Genomic DNA, 27,088 nt, shown 5'->3' on the forward strand with positions numbered 1-27,088 from the left:
GTGAAAGGCAAAATGGCAGCGTCCGTACCAAGTATTGGAAGAATTTTATGCCGTGTGTATCCTCTACTTTTACAGATTTTTCTGCGGAATAAGGTATTTGACAATTATTTTCTATAGTGCGCCAGATAAGCGAAAGCTAGGACTTCCACTGTACACATACGTTACAAGATTATCAGATCACTAAACAGTGACCGAGCTAACGTTACTGTCGGTTAATAAACACTAGCCAGTTAAAGTTAGCGAAGTTACAGATTTAAGTTACTCCGCTATGCAACCTGCCTTTGTGTACTGTGTATGGAGATTGCATCTTCACTGTACATCATCCAATTGTAACAGTTTAGCTTCCGTCCCTCTCCTCGCCCCAATCTAGAAAAAAGAAACGCACACCTATAAAGGCGAGGTGCTGGCTAGCGGAGTAGAAAACTAGAAAATAAGGGAAAGCCGCACACTCTAAGAGCTCAGATGCAAAAATTGAATAACCAACGTTTCGACAGCAAAGCTGTCTTCATCAGGGTATCATCACAAACACTGCGAGATGAGTCATTTATATAGTGTCAAGAGACACACAGGTGTTTGTAATCATGGCCAACTGTGGCCTAATATCATTGGTTAACTCAAATATTAAAAAAAAAAATGGCATACAAAGAACATACAAAATGCCAAACAAATGGATAGCATACGATCATAGCATTTGTAGTCTAAAATGTATCTAACAAACAATTACAATGGCAAAATCACAATAATCACAAGAATGGCTTCAGATCAAAGTCTATGTTGAGACCGAAGGGAGCAAGGGTCTTTAAATTTAAAGATCCAGGCAGCCTCTCGTTTTAACAATAAATTATCAAGGTCACCCCCTCTCCTCGGGAGGGTGACATGTTCGATGTCAATATAACGCAGAGACGAAATCGAATGGTTTGCTTCCAAAAAGTGGGCCGCAACTGGGTAAGTCAAGTTTTTGCACCTAATGGTGCTACGGTGCTCTGAGATGCGTACTTTTAATTCACGCTTTGTTTTACGCACAATTTTTACCACAAGGACCAGTTATAAGATAAATAACTGCCTTAGTGGAACACGTAATAACACCTTTAATTGGGATAGATTTCCCTGTTTGGGGGTGTTTGAAGGATCTACATTTATAAGTGCCATTGCATTGAGCACAGCCATTACACTTGTAATTTCCATCCAGTATGGGCGCAAATAGACGTTCAGCAATATCTTGGGGTGGTAAATCAGAGTGTACCAATTGGTCTCTGAGATTTCTGCCCCGCGAGAATACGACCAGGGGAAGGTCAGAAAACACATTACCGAGACTATCATCATATTTCAGAATGTGCCAATGTTTGTGAACGATTCCTTTAATTTGTTCAGAACACTTTGAATAGCGGGTAGTGAGAACGCAAGAATGCGTCTTTTTGCGAGACTGACCTTGAAAAAGGTCATGTCTCGTTTTGTTTTGAATTTTCTCAATGGCAATATTAATCTGATCCTTGTTGTACCTCCTCTCCTTGAACTTATTCTGCGTCTCAGCCATATTTCTGTCGAAATCTGATTGTTTTATACAAATTATTTTGATTGACAGAATTGGCTGTAGGGCAAACTATTTTTCAAGGGAAGTGGGTGACAGCTATCAGCCCTCAACAAACTGTTACGATCAGTAGGTTTCCTGTGAAGATCAGTGTATAGAACATTATCTTCACAGAAGATCAGAAGATCAAGAAAACTGATTTGACGTGTATCAGATTGCATAGTAAATCTCAAATGTTCAGAACAGGAGTTAAGAAAAGCATGGAATGCCTGGAGCAGTTCTGCATCACCCCTCCATAGAACAAAATATCATCAATATACCGTTTCCAAATAATGATGTTAGGCAAGAAAACATTTTTGAAAGGGTTGAAAATGGATTGTTTCTCCATGTAACCAACATACAAATTAGCATAGTTAGGAGCCATGGGGGATCCCATAGCAGTACCCTTCGTCTGAATAAAGAAATCATTTAGAAACATGAAATAGTTATGTGTGAGTACTATTTCAGCCAATGTTATAATGCAGGCACTGGAAGGTAATTAATTCATTAGGGTCACGTTGCAGAAGAAAATGTTCCATGGCTTCAATACCGCCCTCGTGTGGAATATTTGTGTATAACGACTCAACATCAAAAGTAACTAACAAGGTGTTCTCAGGCAGAGGATCAAGAGATTCAATGATAGAGATCATACTGCTGGTGTCCTTTACAAAGGAGGGGAGCTGTTCTGCGAGTGGTCTAATAAAAAAGTCAACAAAAGTAGATAGAGGGGTCGTTACTGCATCAATGCCCGCTACAATAGGGGTCGTTACTGCATCAATGCCCGCTACAATAGGGGCCGTTACTGCATCAATGCCCGCTACAATAGGGGCCGTTACTGCATCAATGCCCTCTACAATAGGGGCCGTTACTGCATCAATGCCCGCTACAATAGGGGCCGTTACTGCATCAATGCCCTCTACAATAGGGGCCGTTACTGCATCAATGCCCGCTACAATAGGGCGCCCTGGAGGGTTTGTAACATTCTTGTGTAATTTCGGCAAAGTATAGAAAGTGGCAATTTTAGGGTGTTGAATGGCCAGAAAGTCATATTCTTTTTTGGTTATCTGACCAGAATTTAAATACCCATCTAGGACAGTAAAGATAGTATTCTGAAATTGGGAAGTGGGGTCACTTCTGAGTTTCTTGTAAAAGGTGTTGTCAAGCAGTTGTCTATGACACTCATTTACATAAGCTGTCCTATCCATGAGTACAACCTGGGCTTGAGCCAGGGACCCTCTGCACACATCAACAACTGACACCCACGAAGCATCGTTACCCATCGCGCCACAAAAGCAGCGGCCCTTGAATAGCAAGGGAAACAACGACTTCAGGTCTCAGAGCGATTGACGTTACCCGATTGAAACGCTATTAGCGTGCACCACTGCTAACTAACTAGCCATTTCACATCGGTTACACAATGCAACCGCCGTAATATGTGTCACAGAACCATAGTCTATGCAAATGTATCAGCGTCATTGTCTTGTGTACTGTACAGCACACTGTATTTGCAAGTTTTGCACTTGATGACTTGACTGACAGTCACTGTATTTGTTTGGTTTCTATCTTCCAAAGAGGTTACCTGTCATGCGTTGGACCCAGGCTGTGTTTCCAAGTGTGAAGTCCAGTCTCTCTCTGTGCACTGCAGCATAACCTGAACTCCCCAGTGACGCTGCTGTGGCAGTGGAGAATTTAACCGCTGCAAGGACAGACCATGGGGCTACCTGGAGAGCAAAGGTATGGAGATTAGAGATTGTATGTATTTTCTATGCACTCTGCTGTTTTCTAAGGAATGGTTCCTCGGACCCAGATTAAGTCTACTCCTTGTTCCTGCACTAGAAAGCATGCTCAATGGAGTGTAATTAATTACTGTTAATCCATCCATATCTGTGACCATTGACTTTGTGTCCGTCTACCTCTCCTATCTCTATAGTACATAGAGCGCTATGGAACCAGTCCAGTGTGGTCTGACTACAGGAGGAACCAGAAAGGAGGGATTCCCCCTCAGAAGACATGCAAGACCTGCATTGTAGGTGTAACAGTGGTGGTTCTGTAATCTTGCCTGAGACCTGAAGACTTGTGGCAGCTCTCCGAGCTATTGTCTAGGCTTTTTTGGAGAGTGCACAGATAATCAGAGGATGTCTACCATGATGCTGTCTGCTGTGTTAGGCTATGTAACTCCATATTATTATTATTATATTCTCCACCAGACAGACAGTCACACGAGTTCGTACTGTTAGGTGACCTAAACTGGGATATGCTTAACACCCCGGCCGTCCTACAATCTAAGCTAGATGCCCTCAATCTCACACAAATAATCAAGGAACCTACCAGGTACAACCCCAAATCCGTAAACACGGGCACCTTCATAGATATCATCCTGACCAACCTGCCCTCTAAATACACCTCTGCTGTCTTCAACCAGGATCTCAGCGATCACTGCCTCATTGCCTGCGTCCGTAATGGGTCCGCGGTCAAATGACCACCCCTCATCATTGTCAAACTCTCCATAAAACCCTTCAGCGAGCAGGCCTTTCTAATCGACCTGGCCTGGGTATCCTGGAAGGATATTGATCTCATCCTGTCAGTAGAGGATGCCTGGTTATTCTTTAAAAATGCTTTCCTCACCATCTTAAATAAGCATGCCCCATTCAAAAAATGTAGAACTAAGAACAGATATAGCCCTTGGTTCACTCCAGACCTGACTGCCCTCGACCAGCATAAAAACATCCTGTGGCGTACTGCATTAGCGTTGAATAGCCCCCGCGATATGCAACCTTTCAGGGAAGTTAGGAACCAATATACTCAGTCAGTTAGGAAAGCAAAGGCTAGCTTTTTCAAACAGAAATTTGCATCCTGTAGCACAAATTCCAAAACGTTTTGGGACACTAAAGTCCATGGAGAATAAGAGTACCTCCTCCCAGCTGCCCACTGCACTTAGGCTAGGAAACACTGTCACCACCGATAAATCTACGATAACCGAGAATTTCAATAAGCAATTTTCTACGGCTGGCCATGCTTTCCACCTGGCTGCAATCTGGTTTCCGAGCTGGTCATGGATGCACCTCAGCCACGCTCAAGGTCCTAAACGATATCACAACCGCCATCGATAAAAGACAGTACTGTGCAGCCGTCTTCATCGACCTGGCCAAGGCTTTCAACTCTGTCAATCACCGTATTCTTATCGGCAGACTCAACAGCCTTGGTTTCTCAAATGACTGCCTCGCCTGGTTCACCAACTACTTCTCTGATAGAGTCCAGTGTGTCAAATCGGAGGGCCTGTAGTCCGGACCTCTGGCAGTCTCTATGGAGGTGCCACTGGGTTCAATTCTCGAGCCGACTCTTCTCTATACATCAATGATGTCGCTCTTGCTGCTGGTGATTCTCTGATCCACCTCTACGCAGACGACACCATTCTGTATACTTCTGGCCCTTCTTGGGACACTGTGTTAACAAACCTCCAGACAAGCTTCAATGTCATACAACTCTCCTTCTGTGGCCTCCAACTGCTCTTAAATGCAAGTAAAACTAAATGCATGCTTTTCAACCGATCGCTAGCATCACTACTCTGGACGGTTCTCACTTAGAATATGTGGACAACTACAAATACCTAGGTGTCTGGTTAGACTGTAAACTCTCCAGACTCACATTAAGCATCTCCAATCCAAAATTAAATCTTGAATCGGCTTCCTATTTCGCAAAACAAAGCCTCCTTCACTCATGCTGCTAAACATACCCTCGTAAAATTGACTATCCTACCGATCCTTGACTTCGGCGATGTCATTTACAAAATAGCCTCCAGCACTCTACTCAGCAAATTGGATGCAGTCTATCACAGTGCCATCCGTTTTGTCACCAAAGCCCCATATACTACCCACCACTGCGACCTGTATGCTCTCGTTGGCTGGCCCTCGCTTCATATTCGTCGCCAAACCCACTGGCTCCAGGTCATCGATAAGTCTTTGCTAGGTAAAGCCCTGCCTTATCTCAGCTCACTGGTCACCATAGCAACACCCACCCGTAGCACGCTGTCCAGCAGGTATATTTCACTCGTCATCCCCAAAGCCAACTCCTCCTTTGGCCGCCAGCAGTTCTCTGCTGCCAATGACTGGAACGAATTGCAAAAATCATTGAAGCTGGAGACTTATCTCCCTCATTAACTTGAAGCATCAGCTGTCAGAGCAGCTTACCGATCACTGCACCTGTACACAGCCCATCTGTAAATAGCCCATCCAACTACCTCATCCCCATATTGTTATTTATTTTTGCTCTTTTGCACCCCAGTATCTCTACATCTATCACTCCAGTGTTAATGCTAAATTGTAATTATTTCGCCACTATGGCCTATTTATTGCCCTACCTCCCGAATCTTACATTTGTACACACTGTATATAGATTTTTCTATTGTGTTATTGACTGTACATTTGTTTATCCCATGTGTTGTTTGTGTTGCACTGCTTTGCTTTGTCTTGGCCAGGTCGCAGTTGTAAATAAGAACTTGTTCTCAACTGGCCTACCTGGTTAAATAAAGGTGAAAAAAAACTAAAAACCTCTAATCACTATTTCTGTTTTGTTTTCTTCAGAGGAGACACGATATGTGGGAACCCCCATCCAATTTGTTGAGACACCATCATCATCCACTATCAGGTTTGGTCTCTCACATTGACTTATGGAATATACACACACAATCATTATGAGAGATGGAAAATTAGATGGTATTACCTTTGATTTCGTTAGGTTGATTTAACAAGCTATTCAATGTTATGTTTGGTAAGCAATGGACCATTGTCTTTTTGCAGAATGTGAAGCTGCTGCAAATGTTTATAAGCCTATATACAGGCTTATAAATGACCCCACACGGACAGGTAAGATGGTTTCTATTTATGTAATGTGTATAGAATTCTATGAATGAATCTGAATTAACCATGCTGAATTCAGCAGGTGTTATCTAAATACTTGCTGGTTTCATCAAAATAAGTTGTCTTTGATTTGATGAATGATGAATTTACAGTTGACACAGCCAGGAATCTGAGAGGCTGCCAATAGGTGTTTAAGTGATGAAAACAGTCCTGCATAAAGTAACATCTGGTTCAAGACCAACACCTTTTGTGAGGTTTGAGGTAACTAAAGTGCCACATTTATATTGTTATTCTACATTTTTATCCAGGAGTGTCAGAAACAGAAAAAGTAACTCAATCAGGCAATTGGCATTGCTAGAGCCCAGGGTAAGTTCAGCCTCTGTGACTAAGGAGCAGAACAGTAATGAAGAATGACATTTTTTGTGACCAGTGCAGCGGTTCAACAATGCCACCAAAAGAGAAACTGCAGTTCTCTACAATACATAAATATTGTCCATATTTCCAGGGCTACTACCCTTCCAGGTTCCTCATGTGGACTTCACAGGGGAGGACTATTCCAACTCCCATAACGCAGTTGGTTCAACCCCTCCTCCCCCACCATGACCCCTTGGTACAGATGGTACCACACCATGCAGCTAGACGAGACTGAAGTCAAGAAGACCAACGAGGCCTATTTGACATAGACTAGGGCCTACCAGAGGAATCATGGTGAAATTTATTTTTTGTGATTTAATTTGGGCTTTCTGGAAGTAGTAGAGCAAGTTTTAAAGATGTATGCAGAAATCGCTCCGCCATTTCCTGGTTGCTAAAATTCTAATAGTTTGTCCAATTTCAGTTTGTGACAAAACAAGCAAGTATAGTGTAAAGAATCATTGTACCATCTAAACCGCAGTGTGAAATCTTTTCCATAACCCAAAATATTTTTATTTTCAGATGGTGTACAAAAACAAGACGCTAAAAGTAAACTTAAGCATATAAATAGTGCACAGAACATATTACTGCTTCTTGGACTTGCTTTCCACGAGTGACAGATCTACAACTCACATTTCTGTGAATTTGGTCGGGTCGCACTAAAAGTTACATATTGCAGCTTTAAAACAAGTTATAAAATATTGTTTTCATGCCAATATTGCTTTTGGTTGAGTTTTGCTAAAACATGTCACAGATCACTGATTCATTCCAGCCCCTTCTCCTCACAGGCTACAACTTAATCTAATTGTATTTGTCACATACTTTGTAAACAACCAGTGTAGACTAACAGTGAAATGCTTATCTACTTGCATGACAAGTAATTTTTCAACAATTGTTTAGACAGATTTAACTTATAATTCACTGTATCACAATTCCAGTGGGTCAGAAGTTTACATACACTAAGTTGTGACTGTGCCTTTAAACAGCGTGGAAAATTCCAGAAAATGTCATGGCTTTAGAAGCTTCTGATAGGCTAATTGACATCATTTGAGTCAATTGGAGGTGTAGTTCAAGGCCTACCTTCAAACTCGTGCCTCTTTGCTTGACATCATGGGAAAATCTAAAGAAATCAGCCAAGACCTCAGAATTTTTTTTAAAACCTCCACAAGTCTGGTTCATCCTTGGGAGCAATTTCCAAACCACTTTCATCTGTACAAACAATAGTACACAAGTATATACCCCATGGGACCACGCAGCCATCATACCGCTCAGGAAGGAGACGCATTCTGTCTCCTAGAGATGAACGTACTTTGGTGCGGAAAGTGCAAATCAATCCCAGAACAGCAAAGGACCTTGTGAAGATGCTGGAGGAAACAGGTACAAAAGTATCTATATCCACAGTAAAACGAGTCCTATATCGATATAACCTGAAAGGCCGCTCAGCGAGGAAGAAGCCACTGCTCCAAAACCACCATAAAAAAGCCAGACTACGGTTTGCAACTGCACATGGGGACAAAGATCGTACTTTTTTGGTCTGATGAAACAAAATATAACTGTTTGGCCATAATGACCATGTTTGGAGGAAAAAGGGGGACGCTTGCAAGACGAAGAATACCATCCCAACCGTGAAGCACGGGGGTGGCAGCATCATGTTTGGGGGTGCTTTGCTGCAGGAGGGACTGGTGCAATTCACAAAATAGATGGCATCATGAGGGAGGAAAATTATGTGGATGTATTGAAGCAACATCTCAAGACGTCAGTCAGAAAGTTAAAGCTTGGTCACAAATGGGTCTTCCAAATGGACAATGACCCCAAGCATACTTCCAAAGTTGTGGCAAAATGGCTTAAGGACAAAATAGTCAAGGTATTGGAGTGGCCATCACAAAGCCCTGACCTCAATCCTATAGAAAATTTGTGGGCATAACTGAAAAAGCGTGTGAGAGCAAGGAGGCCTACAAACCCGACTATTACACCAGCTCTGTCAGGAGGAATGGGCCACAATTCACCCAACTTATTGTGGGAAGCCTACCTGAAATGTTTGACCCAAGTTTAACAATTTAAAGGCAATGCTACCAAATACTAATTGAGTGTCTAAACTTCTGACCCACTGGGAATGTGATGAAAGAAATAAATCACTCTATTATTCTGACATTTCACATTAAAATAAAGTGGTGATCCTGACTTAAGACAGGGAATTTTGAAACTGAGTTTAAATGTATTTGGCTAAGGTGTATGGAAACTTCCGACTTCTACTGTATATGTAGAGGTAAAGTGACTACAACAGGATGACTGATAAGTGATTTAGATTTCTCATGTACATGAGCTGATGTCTAATCTGTTCTATATCTATGCTCAATGTTTAATATTCAGAGACAAGTTGTACAATAAAGACATTAAGATGCAAAATCCATTTATTTAATTGCCTTTTTGGCTGTAGTAAATACTTGATCATACAGGTGTCAACATGTTTATTCCCAGTTAATAAGAGCGTGGTTTCTACGTGTGAATCCAGTGGTAATGTATTGCCATTTCCTCTACAATAGAAATACTTCAGCATATTACGCTTTCTTTCTGTCCCATTGTCACCTGGCTGACTGACACATGCCCACTTGTCCAGTCAAATTCTGAATTCCAAATCACACCCTATCTTTTCAGATCTACAGTTGTGTGGAGAGGGGCAAGGTGGCAAATTGAACTTAAGAAAATGTATGCATCTCATAGGCCGAGAGGATACTGCAGTACACCAGGGGTGTATTCTCAATACTCTTAACGTGGCTTCCTCACCACACCTTTCTTTGAATAAACTGATTTGGGAGAGACTTCAGCCATGATGCTTATTCAAATAAGTGGTGAACGATCAGGCGAGACAAGGAAACAAAGCCACTTTAGACTATCGAGATTCACTCCAGCACTGAGCTGATGACATGGCCAGCTTCAGTGGTAGGTTATTTTGCATTACATTTCTATTTCCTCCTGGGGTCTTTTCAAAATGGCACCCTATTCCCTACATAGGCAGTACATTTTACCAGGGCCCATAGTGCTCTGGTGAAAAATGGTGCAGTACAGGGAATAGAGTGCCAATAGAGCCCTGGTTCTGCAGTAGGTAGGTCACTCTTTGACCTTGTGGACCAGGGTCTCCCCCAGTGATTCCAGGACCTCCCGTTTGTAGTCCTCGAAGTCCCCGTCTATCTGGTTGACAGACCGGTCCTCCACCACCCACAGCTGACAGGCTGTCTCAGTGATCAGCCGGGCATCGTGGCTCACAATGATCACCGCTATGGAGGGACAACAGCAAGGAATAAACATGTTACATATGAGAAACACTGTCAGAAGTATCTACAAAAAGGCACCATCAGCAGCATGCTTGATGTTGACAGACATTTTATTTATGCCACCACCACTTCCCTCTAAGCTGTGTGCAGCTCCCGCAGGAGAAATATCAGCACGCGCAGAGAAGCATGAGATTAGTTAAGTTGAAAGGGGAAAACTAGTTAACACAACATTTCCCTCTACTGTGCAAATTGTGATCAAATCAACATACCAAAACAAAACAAACAATGCAATAGATTTTATTGTAGGCAGAGCACATTGCAGTCGGATTCTACTGCATTGACAGGCACGATTCAGGCCCATACTTTATAGAAACCGGTGTGCCATAACCAATCAGCCCTCAGTATCCCTATATGCAAATAGACCATTGCCATATGGATCTGTGCCATTTACTTTGAACTGGACTGTGTTTACAGCACGAGTGGTCGAGAGTAGATGCAGCTCTTGCTTTGAGCTCAAAACAATAGTTATAGCTATTTTCTGGTCAACAATGGGGCAGTGGTTGCTTCCTTCAAGAGCACAAAAGTGTGCATTTCTAGCCATCTTTGAAAAGCAAGTTAGGTAAAGAGCAGTGTTGTATTTTGAGACAGGCTTGAATAAGCTAAGTAGTCTGTCGGCAGAGGGTAGCATAACTTGTCTGATTAATAATAGTGTGGTAATAAATAGTATGGTAATAATGAATTTTAGGCTGAACAGAAATATAAAACGCAACATGTTTCATGAGCTGAAATAAATGATACCAGAAATGTTCCATACGCACAAAAAGCCTATTTCTCTCATTTTGGGCACAAATTTGTTTACATCCCTGTTAGTGAGCATATCTCCTTAGCCAAGATAATCCACACTTGTCAGGTGGATGGATTATCAAGATGCTGATTATTAAACAGCATTATCATTACACAGGTGCACCTTGTGCTGGGGACAATAAAAAGCCACTCAAATATGCAGTTTCTCACAACACAATGCCACAGATGCCAATTGTACTCTCCCTCAACTTGACATGCTGACTGCATGAATGTCAGCCTGAGCTGTTGCCAGATAATTGAATGTTCATTTCTCTACCATAAGCTGCCTCCAGAAAATTTGGCAGTACGTCCAACCGGTCTCACAACCGCAGACCAGGTGTATGGTGTTGTGTGGGCGAGCGGTTTGCTCATGTCAATGTTGTGAACAGAGTGCCCCATGGGAGGGATGGGGTTATGGTATGGGCAGGCATAAGCTACAGACAATGAACACAATTGCATTTTATCGATGGCAATTTGAATGCAGAGATAACGTGACGAGATCCTGAGGCCCATTGACGTGCCATTCATCTGCCGCCCTCACCTCATGTTTCAGCATGATAATGCACTGCCCCATGTCTCAAGGATCTGTACACAATTCCTAGAAGCTGAAAATGTCCCAGTGCTTCCATGCCCTGCATACTCTGTTACCTATTGTTAACCAATGTTACCGATTGAGCATGTTTTGGATGCTCTGGATCGACGTGTAAGACAGCGTGTTCCAGCTCCCGCCAATATCCAGAAACTTCACACAGCCATTGAAGAGTGGGACAACATTCCACAGGCCACAATCAACAGCCTGATCAACTCAATGCGAAGGAGATGTGGTCTCATGCAGCGGGACACACCAGATACTGACTAGGTTTCTTATCACGCCCCTACCTTTTTTTTTAAGGTACCTGTGACCAACAGATGCATATCTGTATTCCCAGTCCTGTGATATCCATAGATTAGGGCCTAATTAATTCATTTCAATTGACTGATTTCCTAATATGAACTATAGCTCAGTAAAATCTTTGAAATCGTTGCATGTTGCGTTTAGATTTTTGTAAAGTTGTTTCTTGCATCAATTTCTTTCAGTCACCTTGTCTGAAGGACAAGTGGATAAACAGGTTCATGTCAATCCCTACATGTTTTTTTCCCCCAAAAGTCTCATGGAATGTAGGCCTACATTTAACACCACACATTGGCTGCTTCTGTAGAATGAATGATAGAACAGCTATTTCCATGTTAATATATTATGGGATATTATGCATTTTCTACATTTTTTTTTTTAATGGTAGGCCACTCTGATAGGCCCACATTATGATCAAATAGCCACAGTGGCCTACTTGGCCACTATTAAAATTGTAACTTAAAGCAGGTACAGCCTCAGAGTTCACAGTAAACACCCACCAGAAGTTACACAATTTTCACAACGTTCAAATTTGTGCTCAGCAGACCTGAAATTTGCTCAGTGCCGAAAACAATTGGCCACCACTACCCCATATCTGAGGCTACTTTCTGATCCTTCATTTAAACAAAATAAACCCTCAATATCAAACAGCCTCTTATATTTGTGTACATACCTCCTTTGTACTCATTGATCGCTTCTGATAAGGCATCGATCGACTCAATGTCCAGGTTGTTAGTAGGCTCATCCAGGATGAGAACGTCAGGTTGCCGACAGGCCAGCTCAGCAAATACTACTCGGGCTTTCTGACCACCTGGATGGAGAGGAACATAAACAGATTGACGATGGATGATCGTGTGTGTGTTTGCACATGCGTGTGCATGCATGTTTCTAATCCTAACCGGATTGCTTGGAGATCTGGATGGTGTGTGTGCGCATGCAGGTTTCTAATCCTAACCTGATAGCTTGGAGATCTGGATGGTGTGTGCGTGACTCTCCAGTCCGAAGCGGCCCAGACACTTCCTGCTGTCCTGGTAGGGCAGGTTGAAGTTCCTCTGGAGGTACTCTGTAGCTGCCTCCTCCATGTTCAGCTGGTCAGCATACTGCTGGTTAAAGAAGCCCACCTTCAACCGATGGTTCTTTCTCATCTCCCCCTTGGTCTGAAAGGCAAATCAACACACATTTAGTCTGACACACAGTTACACCCATCAGTGAAAAAGCAGATGCCGTATTTGCATTTGTAAGGATACTTTTGTTGTTTTTGTTTGGAGGCAAACTCACTGGATTTAACCTGCCAGTGAGAAGTAGTAGTAGCGTACTCTTCCCGACTCCATTGGGACCAACTATACAAACTGAACAAGGATAAAGAGCTGTCAGGTATAGTATGGAGGCTAATGACATGGCCCAGGTTTTCAAACAGAAATAATTTCTCCATACTTCTAGTCTCCATGTCGATACCAAAGTCCACATTCTTGAAGAGAGGTTTGTGTCCCTCAAAGGCAAAGTCCACACCTGAGACAGACAGAGAGCGGAGGGTTAACAGGGATATACAAAGAGAGAGAGGAAGAGAAAAAAAGAGAGAGGGAGAACTCACTGTGCAGTCCAAGGATGGGAGGAGAGAGAGAAGGGGGGTTGGGGAAGGTGAATTTGACAGTGTACTCTTTGGGTCGTTTGAGCAGCTCTGTTGCTTCCTGACTCTCCTCTTCCACTCCTCCCTTCTTCTTTCCCTTTGCCTGCTTCCTGGTCAAGGCTTCCTTAGTCTGCTTCTCCTAGAGAGAGACAGAAAACAGTGGATGATGGGAGAAGTACAGAGAGACAGATCCGGGTAGAACCATGTCTAAACAGAGGTAGCTGAACTAAACTTACAGCCTGTTTGGTGGACTTCCCTCCAGCCTTGAGATCTTTGAGCTTCTTCTCCTGTTTGTCGTACTGTTTCTGGAGCTCCTTCTGCTTCTGAACGTACATCTTCTTAAACGTCACTGAGAGGGAGACAGAGTGAAAAAGACATTTTATTAAATTAGCAGACACTCGTATCCAGATGTAGTGCAACAGTTCATCTTAAGATAGCTAGGTGAGACAGCTCAGTCATAAATAACCAAATCTCAGTTGTATGAAGTACATTTTGTCAATAAAGTGGTTATCAACGAAGTTGGTGCCAATGGAAAAACACAAGTGCGAGGGTTAGATGCCCCTAGCATGCAAAAGACAACAACTGATGCTACTCCTGGAGAGATCAGATACATGTTCTACATTAATAGAATATGTACCTACACACAAAAAAATGCAACATACAACAATTTCAAAGATTTTACTGAGTTACAGTTCATTAGGCCCTAATCGATGGATTTCACAGGACTGTCTGTTGGTCACAGATACCTTAAAAAAAAAAAAGGTAGGTGCATGGATCTGAAAACCAGTTAGTATCTGGTGTGACCATTTGCCTCATGCAGCGACACATCTCCTTCGCATTGAGTTGATCAGGCTGTTGATTGTGGCCTGTGGAATGTTGTCCCAGTCCTCTTCAATGGCTGTGCGAAGTTTCTGGATATTGGCTGGAACTGGAACACACGTCGATCCAGAGCATCCCAAGCATGGTCAACGGGTGACATGTCTGGTATGCAAGCCATGGAAGAACGGGGACAATTTCAGTTTCTAGGAATTATGTACAGATTCTTGCGACATGGGGCCATGAATTATCATGCTGAAACATGAGGTGGTGGACGAATGGCACGACAATGGGCCTTCAGGATCTCGTCACGGTATTTCTGCACATTCACATTGCCATCGATAAAATGCAATTGTGTTTGTAGCTAATGCCTATCCATACCATATCCACACCGCCACCACAGGGTACTCTGTTCGTAACATTGACATCAGCAAACCGCTTGCCCATGCGACTCCAAACACACTGTTTTCCATCTGCCCGGTACAGTTGAAACCGGGATTCATCTGTGAAGAGCAAACTTCTCTAGCGTGCCAGTGGCCATCTAAGGTGAGCATTTGCCCACAGAAGTCGGTTATGCCCCCGAACTGCAGTCAGGTCAAGAACCTGGTGAGGACACGCAGATCTTCCCTGAGACGGTTTGTGCAGAAATTATTTGGCTGTGCAAACCTACAGTTTTATCAGCTGTCCGGGTGGCTGGTCTCAGTCGATCTCGCAGGTGAAGAAGCCGGATGTGGAGGTCCTGGGCCGGCGTGGTTACACGTGGTCTGTGGTTGTGAGGCCGGTGGGACGTACGGCCAAATTCTTTAAAACGACGTTGGAGGCGGCTTATGGTAGCGAAATTAACATTCAATGCTCTGGCAACAGCTCTGGTGGACATTCCTGCAGTCAACATGCCAATTTCACGCTCCCTCAAAACTTGAGACATCTGTGGCATTGTGTTGTGTGACAAAACTGCACATTTTAGAGAGGCCTTTAATTGTCCCCAGCACAAGGTGCATCTGTGTAATGATCACGCTGTTTAATCAGCTTCTTGATATGCCACACCTGTCAGGTGGATGGATCATCTTGTCAAAGGACAGGGATGTAAACACTTTTGAGATATAAGCTTTTTGTGCACATGGAACACTTCTGGGATCTTATTTCAGCTCATGAAACATGGGACCAACACTTTACATGTTGCGTTTATATTTTTGTTCAGTGTAGTACGTCAATAACCAAAAACACACATTTTTGTTTTTTGTTGTGTTGAAGTATTTCCAGGCAAACAGTTTGTGGGGAAGGAGAAAGAATGTACTTAGCTAATACTCACAGTAGTTCCCTCTGTAGTAGTAAAGTTTCTGGTTGTCCAGGTGAACGATGTCAGTACACACATCGTCCAGGAAACTCTGGTCGTGAGACACGATGAGCAGAGTCTTCTTCCAGCCCTGAAGGTAGCTAGGTGGAGAGATTGATATATTAGCCACTGTAGTGTATCATTCACAGATGCAGGGCTGAAAGGAGACCCATTGAGTAAGCAGCTGCATGTTGTGCGGCCTATCACTGTGTCCTGTCCCTGTGAAACAAATGATATTTAAGTAAAAGACTGTGTGGTGTGCCCTTACTTGTTGAGCCAGATGACAGCGTTGAGGTCAAGATGGTTGGTGGGCTCATCCAGCATCAGCAGGGTGGGCTCCATGAACAGAGCTCTGGTAGGAGAGACAGCCACAGGAAGCTTAGGTTACAGTTTTCACTGCTGTTTTTATTTCTGCTGTTTCTATCTCTGTTATGCTTTTGTTTTATTATCTCTAAAAGTGACTGCAAAAATGCACTTATAAAGTAGCTAAAGAAAAAACAATTGAAGCAATTCTCATATAGCTAAAACCTCTAAATCAAATCCATTCAGATCTATAGAAGTGCCTATGCAGGCATAGGGGGGTCTACAGATATAGGATCTTCATTTGACCTATGTTGTCATGGTAAAATAATCCTGCAGCAACAGGATTTGAATGTTAAGTCCATAATGTTGCTTGATTGGTGGTTATGCCATTAGCTGGCCAAAAGTAGGTTACATGAAAAGTGCGATACTATTAATAACCATGTGGTAGTGTGGGTTTTCAGTGAATTTATTGAAATCATGAAACTCATCTGCCTTTCAAATTCTCAACAACAAAAGAGTGATCAAATTAAGATCCTACACCTGGATTTCCAAAAAAGTCTTACCTGGCAAGTGAGACTCTCATCCTCCAGCCTCCAGAGAACTTCTTGGTAGCTCGATTCTGCATCTCTGGGGTGAAGGAGAGACCAGCCAGGATACGACGGGCTTTCGCCTCCGCTGCTGCTGCCCCAATAATCCTCAACTCCTCATAGACCTGGTTGAGACGGACACACAACATGTAGACAAGCAGTGGCTTAGTCTATTGACAGATATTACATTTCTGTCTCAATGCAGCCTAAGAGACAATAACTCCAAAGTCTGTTACCACAGTCTGAATTAAAAAACGCTGTATCCAATACATTATCATAGAAATTAGGAGGTGGATATTTCGCCTGGCAGATCTAACTTTTATAATTGTTTTTATTTAACTAGGTATTAGGGTTTCATTATAATGTTTCACCATACCTTGTCCAGTCTCTCAGCCACGCTGTCTTCTCCTTTCTCCAGCAGAGCCTGGAGTTGTCTCTCCTCTTCTAGGAGCTTCAGACGCCTCGTGTCTGCCTTCAACACAGCCTGGACCGCCGGGGTGTCATCAGCTATCACCTCTATGGAGAGAGACATAGGGTGTTAGAGAGGGGGGAGAGAGGGTTGGGGGTGAAGGGAGAAGAGAGGAGTGTTGAGACAGGGGGTAGGGACAAAAGACATGCAAACAGATAGATGATGAGAGGGAGACAGAGAGAGAAGGGTATGATGGGGTGGGGGGGTATTCTTCAGAGGGCAAGTGACATACCTTGCTCACAGAGCAGCACATCGATGTTAGGAGGGATACTGAGAACTCTGTTGGCGATATGTTTCAGGAGAGTGGTCTTCCCCTTCCCATTAGGTCCAACCAGACCGTAGCGTCTTCCTGCTACCACCAGGAGATCTGCGTTGACAAACAGCTCCTTCCCGTGAGCTGATATACTGAACCTCTCCAGCTGGGGGAGACATTAAAACACTGAAACCCCTACAGGTGAACTCTGATACTCATAGAACTTCATGGATTCCCACTTGACATTGTACAGGCAGGATGGGCAACTGGCGGCCCGAAGGCCCTCAGATCAATTTCCATTTTTGTTTTTAATTAGGAACTCAATTGGGGTGTGAACTTACTGTCACACGTTAGAGCAGTAGAATACACAAGGTGCAATTTCGAAATTTGGTTGTGCACCAGCAGTTTTTCTCTTGTTATGTCAGTCACTGATAGTAAGTCAGTCAGCAAATCTAAAAAAATGTTAGCAGACATGGGCTAAGTTAGTTTAGCGGCCAGCAATCTAAATGTACTATCATGGTCGAATTAACGTCCGGGGAGCCCCCATTGATTTTGTTAGTCAGTCCCAATCAGATATCATATTCAAAACTGAAAACATTTCTCTCCACCCTATGGCAAAATCTGTAGAATTACAGGAAATTAGTTATAAAACTGAAAAACCTCTGCCCATCAAAGTTGCCCATCCCTTTTCTAAAGTATAGAATGGTTGAAGGAACTACCTCATACTCTCTAATTACAAAGAAACATTTAATACATTTTCTTCAGTATTCAAGAACTATGTTCTATTAAGTTTTCACTTAATTCTTCAGAATCAAGTAACAGTAGAAAAGTTGAGAGGGTCAGGTCACCTTGATATCTGATGCGTTCTCCAGCATGGCCTGCCTGGAAGACAACTCAGCCTGGGACACTGAGAAATCACCTTCGATGGCGTTGGCAGCACGCACACTGGCCACCTGCTTCTCATATTCTATCTAGAAACACAGAGGCATGGACACACACTTCCAATGAATACAAAGCTTCTTCTGTGTCTGGTCGAGCATACTCTACCGGTCAAAAGTTTTACAACACCTACTCATTCAAGGGCTTTTCTTTATTTATATTATTTTCTACATTGTGGAATAATAGTGAAGACATCAACACACATATGGAATCATGTAGTAACCAAAAATATATTTTATATTTGAGATTCTTCTAATAGCCACCCTGACAATGGCGCCAGAAGAAATGGCAGCAGTTTTACGGGCGCCCAACCAATTGTGCTATTATGTGGTTTTCTGGTGTTATTTGTAACTTATTTTGTACATAATGTTTCTGCCACCGTATCTTATGGCAAAAAAGAGCTTCTGGATATCAGGACAGCGATCACTCACCTCGGATTAGACAAAGATTTTTTCTTCAACAAGCAGGATGCACAGGACATTCTCCAAACACCCGACAGGGCCATCATCCCCGTTATTTGCAAGAGGAAGCGGCGCAGGTACAGAGGACAAAGAGCCGGATGCCTGGTCAGGACCCGGAAAAGGCGAGTGGGAAAGCTGCCGTTACCGTCAATACTACTCGCCAACGTGCAATCATTGGACAATAAACTAGATGAGGTACGATCACGAATATCCTACCAACAGGACATCAGAAACTGTAATATCCTATGTTTCATGGCTGAATGACGACATGGATATTCAGCTAGCGGGATATATGCTGCACCGGCAAGATAGAACAGCACACTCCGGTAAGACGAGGGGGGGGCGGGGGGGCGGTCTGTGCATATTTGTAAACAACAGCTGGTGCATGAAATCTAAGGAAGTCTCTAGATTTTGCTCGCCTGAAGTAGAGTATATTGTGATAAATTGCAGACCACACTACTTGCCTAGAGAGTTTTCAGCTATACTTTTCGTGGCTGTTTATTTACCACCACAGACAAATGCCGGCACTAAGACCGCACTCAGCCAGCTGTATAAGGAAATAAGCAAACAGGAAACCACTCACCCAGAGGCGGCGCTCCTAGTGGCCGGAGACTTTAATGCAGGGAAACTTAAATCAGTTCCACCAAGCTTCCATCAACATGTTAGATGTGCAATCGGATGGAAAAAAATTCTAGATCACCTATACTCCACACACAGAGACGCGTACAAAGCTCTCCCTCGCCCTCCATTTGGTAAATCCGACCACAAGTCTATCCTCCTGATTTCTGCTTACAAGCAAAAATTAAAGCAGGAAGCACCAGTGACTCAGTCTATAAAAAAGTGGTCAGATGAAGCAGATGCTAAATTACAGGACTGTTTTGCTATCACAGACTGGAACATGTTCCGGGATTCTTCCGATGGCATTGAGGAGTACACCACATCAGTCACTGGCTTTATCAATAAGTGCATCGAGGACGTCGTCCCCACAGCGACTGTATGTACATACCCCAACCAGAAGCCATGGATAACAGGCAACATTCGCACTGAGCTAAAGGGTAGAGCTGCCGCTTTCAAGGTGCGGGACTCTAACCCGGAAGCTTATAAGAAATCCTACTATGCCCTGCGACGAACCATCAAACAGGCAAAGCGTCAATACAGTGCTAAAATTAAATCATACTACACCGGCTCCGGCGCTCGTCTTATGTGGCAGGGCTTGCAAACTATTAGACTACAAAGGGAAGCACAGCCGCGAGCTGCCCAGTGACACGAGCCTACCAGATGAGCTAAATCACTTCTATGCTCGCTTCGAGGCAAGCAACACTGAGGCATGCATGAGAGCATCTGCTGTTCCGGACGACTGTGTGATCACGCTCTCCGTAGCCGACGTGAGTAAGACCTTTAAACAGGTCAACATACACAAGGCTGCAGGGCCAGACAGATTACCAGGACGTGTGCTCCGGACATGTGCTGACCAACTGGTAGGTGTCTTCACTGACATTTTCAACATGTCCCTGATTGAGTCTGTAATACCAACATGTTTCAAGCAGACCACCATAGTCCCTGTGCCCAACAACACAAAGGTAACCTGCCTAAATGACTACAGACCCGTAGCACGCACGTCCGTAGCCATGAAGTGCTTTGAAAGGTTGGTAATGGCTCACATCAACACCATTATCCCAGAAACACTAGACCCACTCCAATTTGAATACCGCCCAAACAGATACACAGATGATGCAATCTCTATTGCACTCCACACTGCTCTTTCCCACCTGGACAAAAGAAACCCTTATGTGAGAATGCTATTCATTGACTACAGCTCAGCATTCAACACCATAGTACCCTCAAAGCTCATCACTAAGCTAAGGATCCTGGGACTAAACACCTCCCTCTGCAACTGGATCCTGGACTTCCTGACGGGCCGCCCCCAGGTGATGAGGGTAGGTAGTAACACATCTGCCACGCTGATCCTCAACACTGGAGCTCCCCAGGGGTGCGTGCTCAGTACCCTCCTGTACTCCCTGTTCACCCACAACTGCCTGGCCAGGCACGACCCCAACACCAACATTAAGTTTGCAGACGACACAACAGTGGTAGGCCTGATCACCGACAATGTCGAGACAGCCTATAGGGAGGAGGTTCGAGACCTGGCCGGGTGGTGCAAGAATAACAACCTATCCCTCAACGTAACCAAGACTAAGGAGATGATTGTGGACCACAGGAAAAGGAGGACCGAGCACGCCCCCATTCTCATCTACGGGGCTGTAGTGGAGCAGGTTGAGAGCTTCAAGTTCCTTGGTGTCCACATCAACAACAAACTAGAATGGTCAAAACACACCAAGACAGTCGTGAAGAGGGCACGACAAAGCCTATTCCCCCTCAGGAAACTAAAAATATTTGGCATTGGTCCTGAGATCCTCAAAAGGTTCTACAGCTTTGAGAGCAACATTGAGAGCATCCTGACTGGTTGCATCACTGCCTGGTACAGCAATTGCTCGGCCTCTGACTACAATGCACTACTGAGGGTAGTGCGTACGGCTTAGTACATCACTGGGGCTAAGCTGCCTGCCATCCAGGACCTCTATACCAGGCGGTGTCAGAGGAAGGCCCTAAGAATTGTCAAAGACCCCAGCCACCCCAGTCATAGACTGTTCTCTCTACTACTGCATGGTAAGCGGTACCGGAGTGCCAAGTCTAGAACAAAAAGGCTTCTCAACAGTTTTTACCCCCAAGCCATAAGACTCCTGAACAGGTAATCAAATGGCTACCCGGAATATTTGCATTGTGTGCCCCCCCCCCAACTCCTCTTTTTACGCTGCTGCTACTCTCTGTTCATCATATATGCATAGTCACTTTAACTATACATTCATGTACATACTACCTCAATTGGGCCGACCAACCAGTGCTCCCGCACATTGGCTAACCGGGCTATCTGTATTGTGTCCCGCCACCCACTCTTTTACACTACTCCTACTCTCTGTTCATCGTATATGCATAGTCACTTTAACCATATCTACATGTACATACTACCTCAAGCAGCCTGACTAACCGGTGTCTGTATGTAGCCTCGCTACTTTTATAGCCTCGCTACTGTATATAGCCTGTCTTTTTTACTGCTGCTTTATTTCTTTACTTACCCATTGTTCACCTAATACCTTTTTTGCACTATTGGTTAGAGCCTGTAAGTAAGCATTTCACTGTAAGGTCTACACCTGTTGTATTCGGTGCACGTGACAAACATTGATTTGTCTTGATGACAGCTTTGCACTCTTGGCAATCTCTCAACCAGCTTCATGATGTAGTCACCTGGAATGCATTTCAAATAACAGGTGTGCCTTGTTTAAAGTAAATTTATGGAATGTCTTTCCTTCTCAATGCTTTTGAGCCAGTTGTGTTGTGACAAGGTGGGGTGGGGGGGTATACAGAAGATTATTTGGTAAAAGACCAAGTCCATATTATGGCAAGAACAGCTGAAATAAGCAAAGAGAAACGACAGTCCATCATTACTTTAAGACATGAAGGTCAGTCAATGTGGAACATAACAAGAACTTTGAAAGTTTCTTCAAGTACAGTTGCAAAAACCATCAAGTGCTATGATGAAACTGGCTCTCATGAGGACCGCCACAGGAAAGGGAGACCCAGAGTTACCTCTGCTGCAAAGGATAAGTTCAATAGAGTTAACTGCACCTCAGATTGCAGCCCAAATAAATGCTTCACAGAGTTCAAGTAACATACATCTCAACATCAACTGTTCAGAGGAGACTGTGTGAATCAGGCCTTCATGGTAAAATTGTTGCAAAGAAACCACTGCTGAAGGACACCAACAAGAAGAAGAGACTTGCTTGGGCCAAGAACACGAGCAATGGACATTAGACAGGTGGAAATTTGTCTTTTGGTCTGGATTCCAAATTTGAGATTTTCGTTTACAACCGCCGTGTCTTTGTGAGATGTGCTGTGGGTGAACGGATGATCTCCGCATGTGTATTTCCTACCGTAAAAGCATGGAGGAGGTGTTATTGTGTGGGGGTGCTGGTGACACTGTCTGATTTATTTAGAATTCAAGGCACACTTAACCAGCATGGCTACCACAGCATTGTGCAGCGATACACCATCCCATCTGGTTTGCACTTAGTTGGACTATCATTTGTTTTTCAACAGGACAATGACCCAACACACCTCCAGGCTGTGTAAGGGCTATTTGACCAAGAAGGAGAGTGATGGAGTGCTGCATTAGATGACCTCCTCGCCTCCACAATCACCCGACCTCAACCCAATTGAGATGGTTTGGGATGAGTCAGACCGCAGAGTGAAGGAAAAGAAGCCAACAAGTGCTCAGCATATGTGGGAACTCCAAGACTTTTGGAAAAGCATTCCAGGTGAAGCTGGTTGAGAGAATGCCAAGAGTGTGCAAAGCTGTCATCAAAGCAAATGGTGGCTATTTCAAGAATCTCAAATATATTTCGATTTGTTTAACAATTTTTTGGTTTTTACATGATTCCATATGTTATTTCATAGTTTTGACATCTTCACTACTATTCTACAATGTAGAAAATAGTTCATATAAAGAAAAACCCTTGAATGAGTAGGTGTTCTAAAACTTTTGACCTGTAGTTTATGTATAGACTGGTTACCATTTTCTTTTTCTTCTTCTTCTCCTTCTTGCTCATGTTGGCAAAGGGGTCGTCACCTTTCTCCTGCTCTGCGATCACATCTTCAGCACACTGACAGTAGAGAGGGATGCAGACAGAGGGAGAGACAGTGAGTTAGACGTTCTATGGTGGCTGTACATGCCATGTATGACCCTTCCATATAGCAGACTCAGATTAGACTATAAAAACACACCTTCATTGTGTCATCTTCATCGTCTTCACCCTCTTCATCTTCGCTGCGAGGCGGGCGATCAGGTTTGTTCATCCTCTGAATGGGACAAGTCACACAGCATTATGGTTTTACAGAAACTACCTTGACAAGACATTAAGTGGAACTGTGACCCATACACTGTAGCCATGCATTATATTGGCCTGCATTCTTGACAGTTTACAAGTGGGGGTATTGGGACTTGGTCACACTATACGTCGCTAACCCAATATTATTTTTTCAATCGAATGCCATCCCTACATTCCAGAAGGAAAACAGTTTTAAACAAAGTTTGTGTTGTTAACACCAGAGAGCTCTTCACTCACCTTGGGCTGTTCCTTCTTGCCTTTCTTCGGCTGGGGCTTCTCCTCCTCTGCTTCCTCCTCCTCAGTTGCCTACAAAGGAAGAGAAAAAGGAGAGATCTTTCTCATTTAGTTCTCAACATAATGCTGAATCCCAAATCAATACTCTCTAAGTACTCCAGTAGATCTAAAATGATTTGATAGGTATAAGCAATATTCCACCAAGCCAATCAGAAGCCTGACCTTGGGTGCTGTTTTAGCCTCTGGGTTCTTGTTATTTTTCACAGCTTTTTTCTCATCCTTGTCTTTCTTCTCTTCCTCCGCCTCATCATCGGAGGGAGCCTGGTATTATGTAGTAAAAATAGAGTGAGGCTCCACGTCTGGGAACAAGTGAGATCAGACTCACACGATTTTATTGTATTGAGTATCTCAGTGGGTTAGATCTGGAGATATGAGGTGTACAAAGAGAAAGACGTCAAACAAAGAGTAGAGTGGATTAAAAGAGAATGGATTGAGAGGGGAATGTGTTAGTGAACATTTAAAATGTGCTGCCTTCTGTTATCAAGCCTGTTGGATGGGAAACAGACAGGCACAGGGGTGAAGGGTATGAAGAAAGGGGAAAGGAGAGGGAATGAAAAGAGAGTGCAGAAGGAGAAGAAACATTCCATCACCCACCTTTGCTTTTGGCTTAGGTTTATCTTTTTTCTTGCCCTTCTGCACCTTCTCAACCTCCTGTGTTAAAGTATTAAAGACGCACGGACACGCACACAGATACACCAGTTCCTTCATATTAGACATGTCCTTACACCAGAGCACCATGTCATTATGAAGAAAAATAACATGCTTGATTCAAATCATTAGATTTTAAGTGCCTTGCAAGCCCCAACCTTTCTGGCCAATGCTAATTTGTCCAAAGCATGTAGATGAAATGCAAAAAAAGGTAATGATTTAGGAATAACTTAGCATATGGATGTGAACATGTGTAGCAGGTCTTATTGTGTGTGTGTGATGAAATCCAAAAGAGAAGACAGTAGAAAAGGAAGAGGAAGGAACGATACGAGGAGGGATGGATTAATGAATAAACAAACACATTCTTAGAGCTGCCTGGACCTCTGAAACAAAAAGTATCAATAGAATCAACATTCAGTCAGAGAACATGATACATAAACATAAGAAGCAAACCCCACACACCTTCATCCGTCTCTCTTCTTCATCATTATCATCCTCCCCTCCAGCCACTCCATCATCACCATCACTGTCTCCCTGACTGAGAGCTGCAAATATGTTCCCGGCCTGAGACAACAAAAAGAACAAATACAATTTAAAGGTGGATTATAGCGTAGTCTCCCCTCAAAATGTAATAGAATAGGACAGTGATCAAATCTGCAAAGACTGTAGATATAGTGATCAAGACTGTTGCATGCACAACACACTCACCTTACTTCCCTTGCCTTTTCTGGGGGCCACAACTGAAATAAGAGAGAGAGGAAGCAAGAGCAAGAAGTTGATGAAAGGCTAGCTAAGCTATCAACTCTGCACATTTCCAGCTTGAAATGTATACATCATTTACGTTTGACAGACTTACTAAGCAGTCAACTTACCCTCCTCTTCCTCGTCCTCGCTGGCTTGCACTGACAGCTTCTTCAGTTTCTCCATCATATCCTCGTCATCATCATCGTCTCCCTCTCCACCTTTACCTTTCCGCCGGTCTTTCTTTTTCTTCTGAGGCTGAGAGCAAGAGAGATTATATTAGATGGGCATGATGGTTTACATGATAACTACTAGGGTTAGGTATTAGCAGGGAGGGACCACACGAAACACATAGGGCACGATTTTTAAAATGTGATATATATATATATATATATAATATATATATATATATATATATATATATATATATATATATATCATGATTTTCTATGTTGGAGATTCAATACTGCAAGCTAGCTACCACTCTGGCTAGTAGTGGCTACCTCCCCAACCTCGTCAAGCTCATCTTCTGTGTTTCAAGAGAGCAAATTAGGTGGGAAGGGAAGAAACATAACAATTATGTAATAGGTGGACCTATTAATGACAACATATCACTGGACATCGTGTTATTGATACAGTATTGCAAAAATAAGTAATCCAACTGAAAATGACCTATATGATCATCTGTATTAGTCAAGGAAAACAATTACCTGCTTTCCTTGAGTCTCCTTCGCCATAGGTCCATCCTCCTTTTTGTTATCTGTGGCCAGCTCATCAAAGAACTGTGAGAGAGTGTGTGACAGTCAGTGAGAAATGTTGATACATTTTGTTTAATGTGTTCACACATCGACAATTACGTTTTCTTTGTCACCTCATTCAATCTACTCAAAATATCCCCAAAAGAGGTATACTCACACTCTTCTTCCCCTTCTTATCCTTCTTTCCTTTCTTTACTGATTTTTCTGAAGAGGGGAGAGAAAATGTAGGTAACAAAATTAGCAAGTTTGTCATCAACATATGGATGCACTGAGTGACAAAAGAGAGGGTCTGAATGAGCCAGAGGGGAGGTAAAGCCCGTTATAAGGGAAGCGGAGGGCTAGCGCATTTTCAGAATGACTTTTGGCAACACAGCAGTTCTTCTAACAATGCATGTTAGCTATGACAGAGCTAACCTAGCCTTTATGACTTCAATGAATGAGAAATTCATAACTAGCCATGACCCTGTGTTGATTATTCTTCCACAAAGGACCCCTTTTACATGTTGAAGTGTGTCTCTACTTGACTGTCAAGTAGAGAGAACAAGGAATCATTTGTCTGACAATTACAAGGAACGCAGATGGCATTGCATCATTTTCAAAACATTGATAGCAAGTTAGCTAACGTAGTTTCTAGGTAGTTAACCATCGCTAATGCCACACTGTTGTCAAAATAAGCCCTATCATATGACAGCCAGGACAGCTACTTGTTAATTAAATATGACATTGATGCACAATAGTTAACGTTAACAACTGTGGTGCAGTGGCTGGAAAGGATTCAGTTGTAACCGTTAGCTTAGCTGCTAACAATTAGCTACCTGCCGCCGCTGGTGGGGCTGCTCCCTCTTCTCCTTCCCATTCTGCATCTTCTTTTGCTTTCTTGGGCATTTTCGTCTATTTATTTATACGTATATTAACAGATAAATACCTGAATCTGTCTTAAAATAACTTAAAAGCAGTGGTAAGTGTGGCTGTCAGTGAAGCGCAAGTGTTTTGTCACAACACATGCGGCCTAAGAACTTCTCTCTACATGATGAAGCGAGAGCACCACCAAAGAGGAAGAAGCAAAGCGAGAGGC

The 27,088-nt window shown here is 43.2% G+C and overlaps 1 protein-coding gene and 1 long non-coding RNA gene across 3 annotated transcripts; one reads left to right on the forward strand and one right to left on the reverse strand.

Annotated features, from left to right (window-relative positions):
* The first annotated feature begins 108 nt into the window (after positions 1-108).
* Positions 109-9,240, forward strand: LOC106570324 (uncharacterized). Its single transcript, XR_014380437.1, has 5 exons — positions 109-945; positions 3,140-3,301; positions 3,498-3,593; positions 6,148-6,211; positions 6,364-9,240. It is a non-coding gene; the product is annotated as an uncharacterized LOC106570324 (long non-coding RNA).
* LOC106570323 (ATP-binding cassette sub-family F member 1) lies at positions 9,228-27,088 on the reverse strand. Of its 2 annotated transcripts, XM_014142517.3 has the most exons (24): positions 26,829-27,088; positions 26,171-26,217; positions 25,966-26,037; positions 25,387-25,513; positions 25,223-25,254; positions 24,977-25,078; positions 24,461-24,517; positions 24,029-24,127; positions 23,810-23,878; positions 23,469-23,543; positions 23,258-23,347; positions 18,078-18,200; positions 17,209-17,395; positions 16,884-17,023; positions 16,484-16,632; positions 15,886-15,969; positions 15,594-15,718; positions 13,705-13,817; positions 13,433-13,607; positions 13,276-13,350; positions 13,120-13,190; positions 12,797-12,998; positions 12,515-12,652; positions 9,228-10,109 (listed from the first exon to the last, which is right to left on the reverse strand). In XM_014142517.3, the coding sequence occupies exons 1-24, from the start codon at positions 26,896-26,898 to the stop codon at positions 9,943-9,945; spliced, it is 2,589 nt and encodes an 862-aa protein (XP_013997992.2). In that variant the 5' UTR covers positions 26,899-27,088; the 3' UTR covers positions 9,228-9,942. The 2 variants fall into 2 exon arrangements, with proteins under 2 accessions (XP_013997992.2, XP_045550766.1); XM_045694810.2 differs by lacking the exon at positions 24,461-24,517.

The sequence above is a fragment of the Salmo salar genome, chromosome 14, assembly GCF_965601325.2.
Source record: "Salmo salar chromosome 14, fSalSal1, whole genome shotgun sequence".
Classification (NCBI taxonomy): domain Eukaryota; kingdom Metazoa; phylum Chordata; class Actinopteri; order Salmoniformes; family Salmonidae; genus Salmo; species Salmo salar.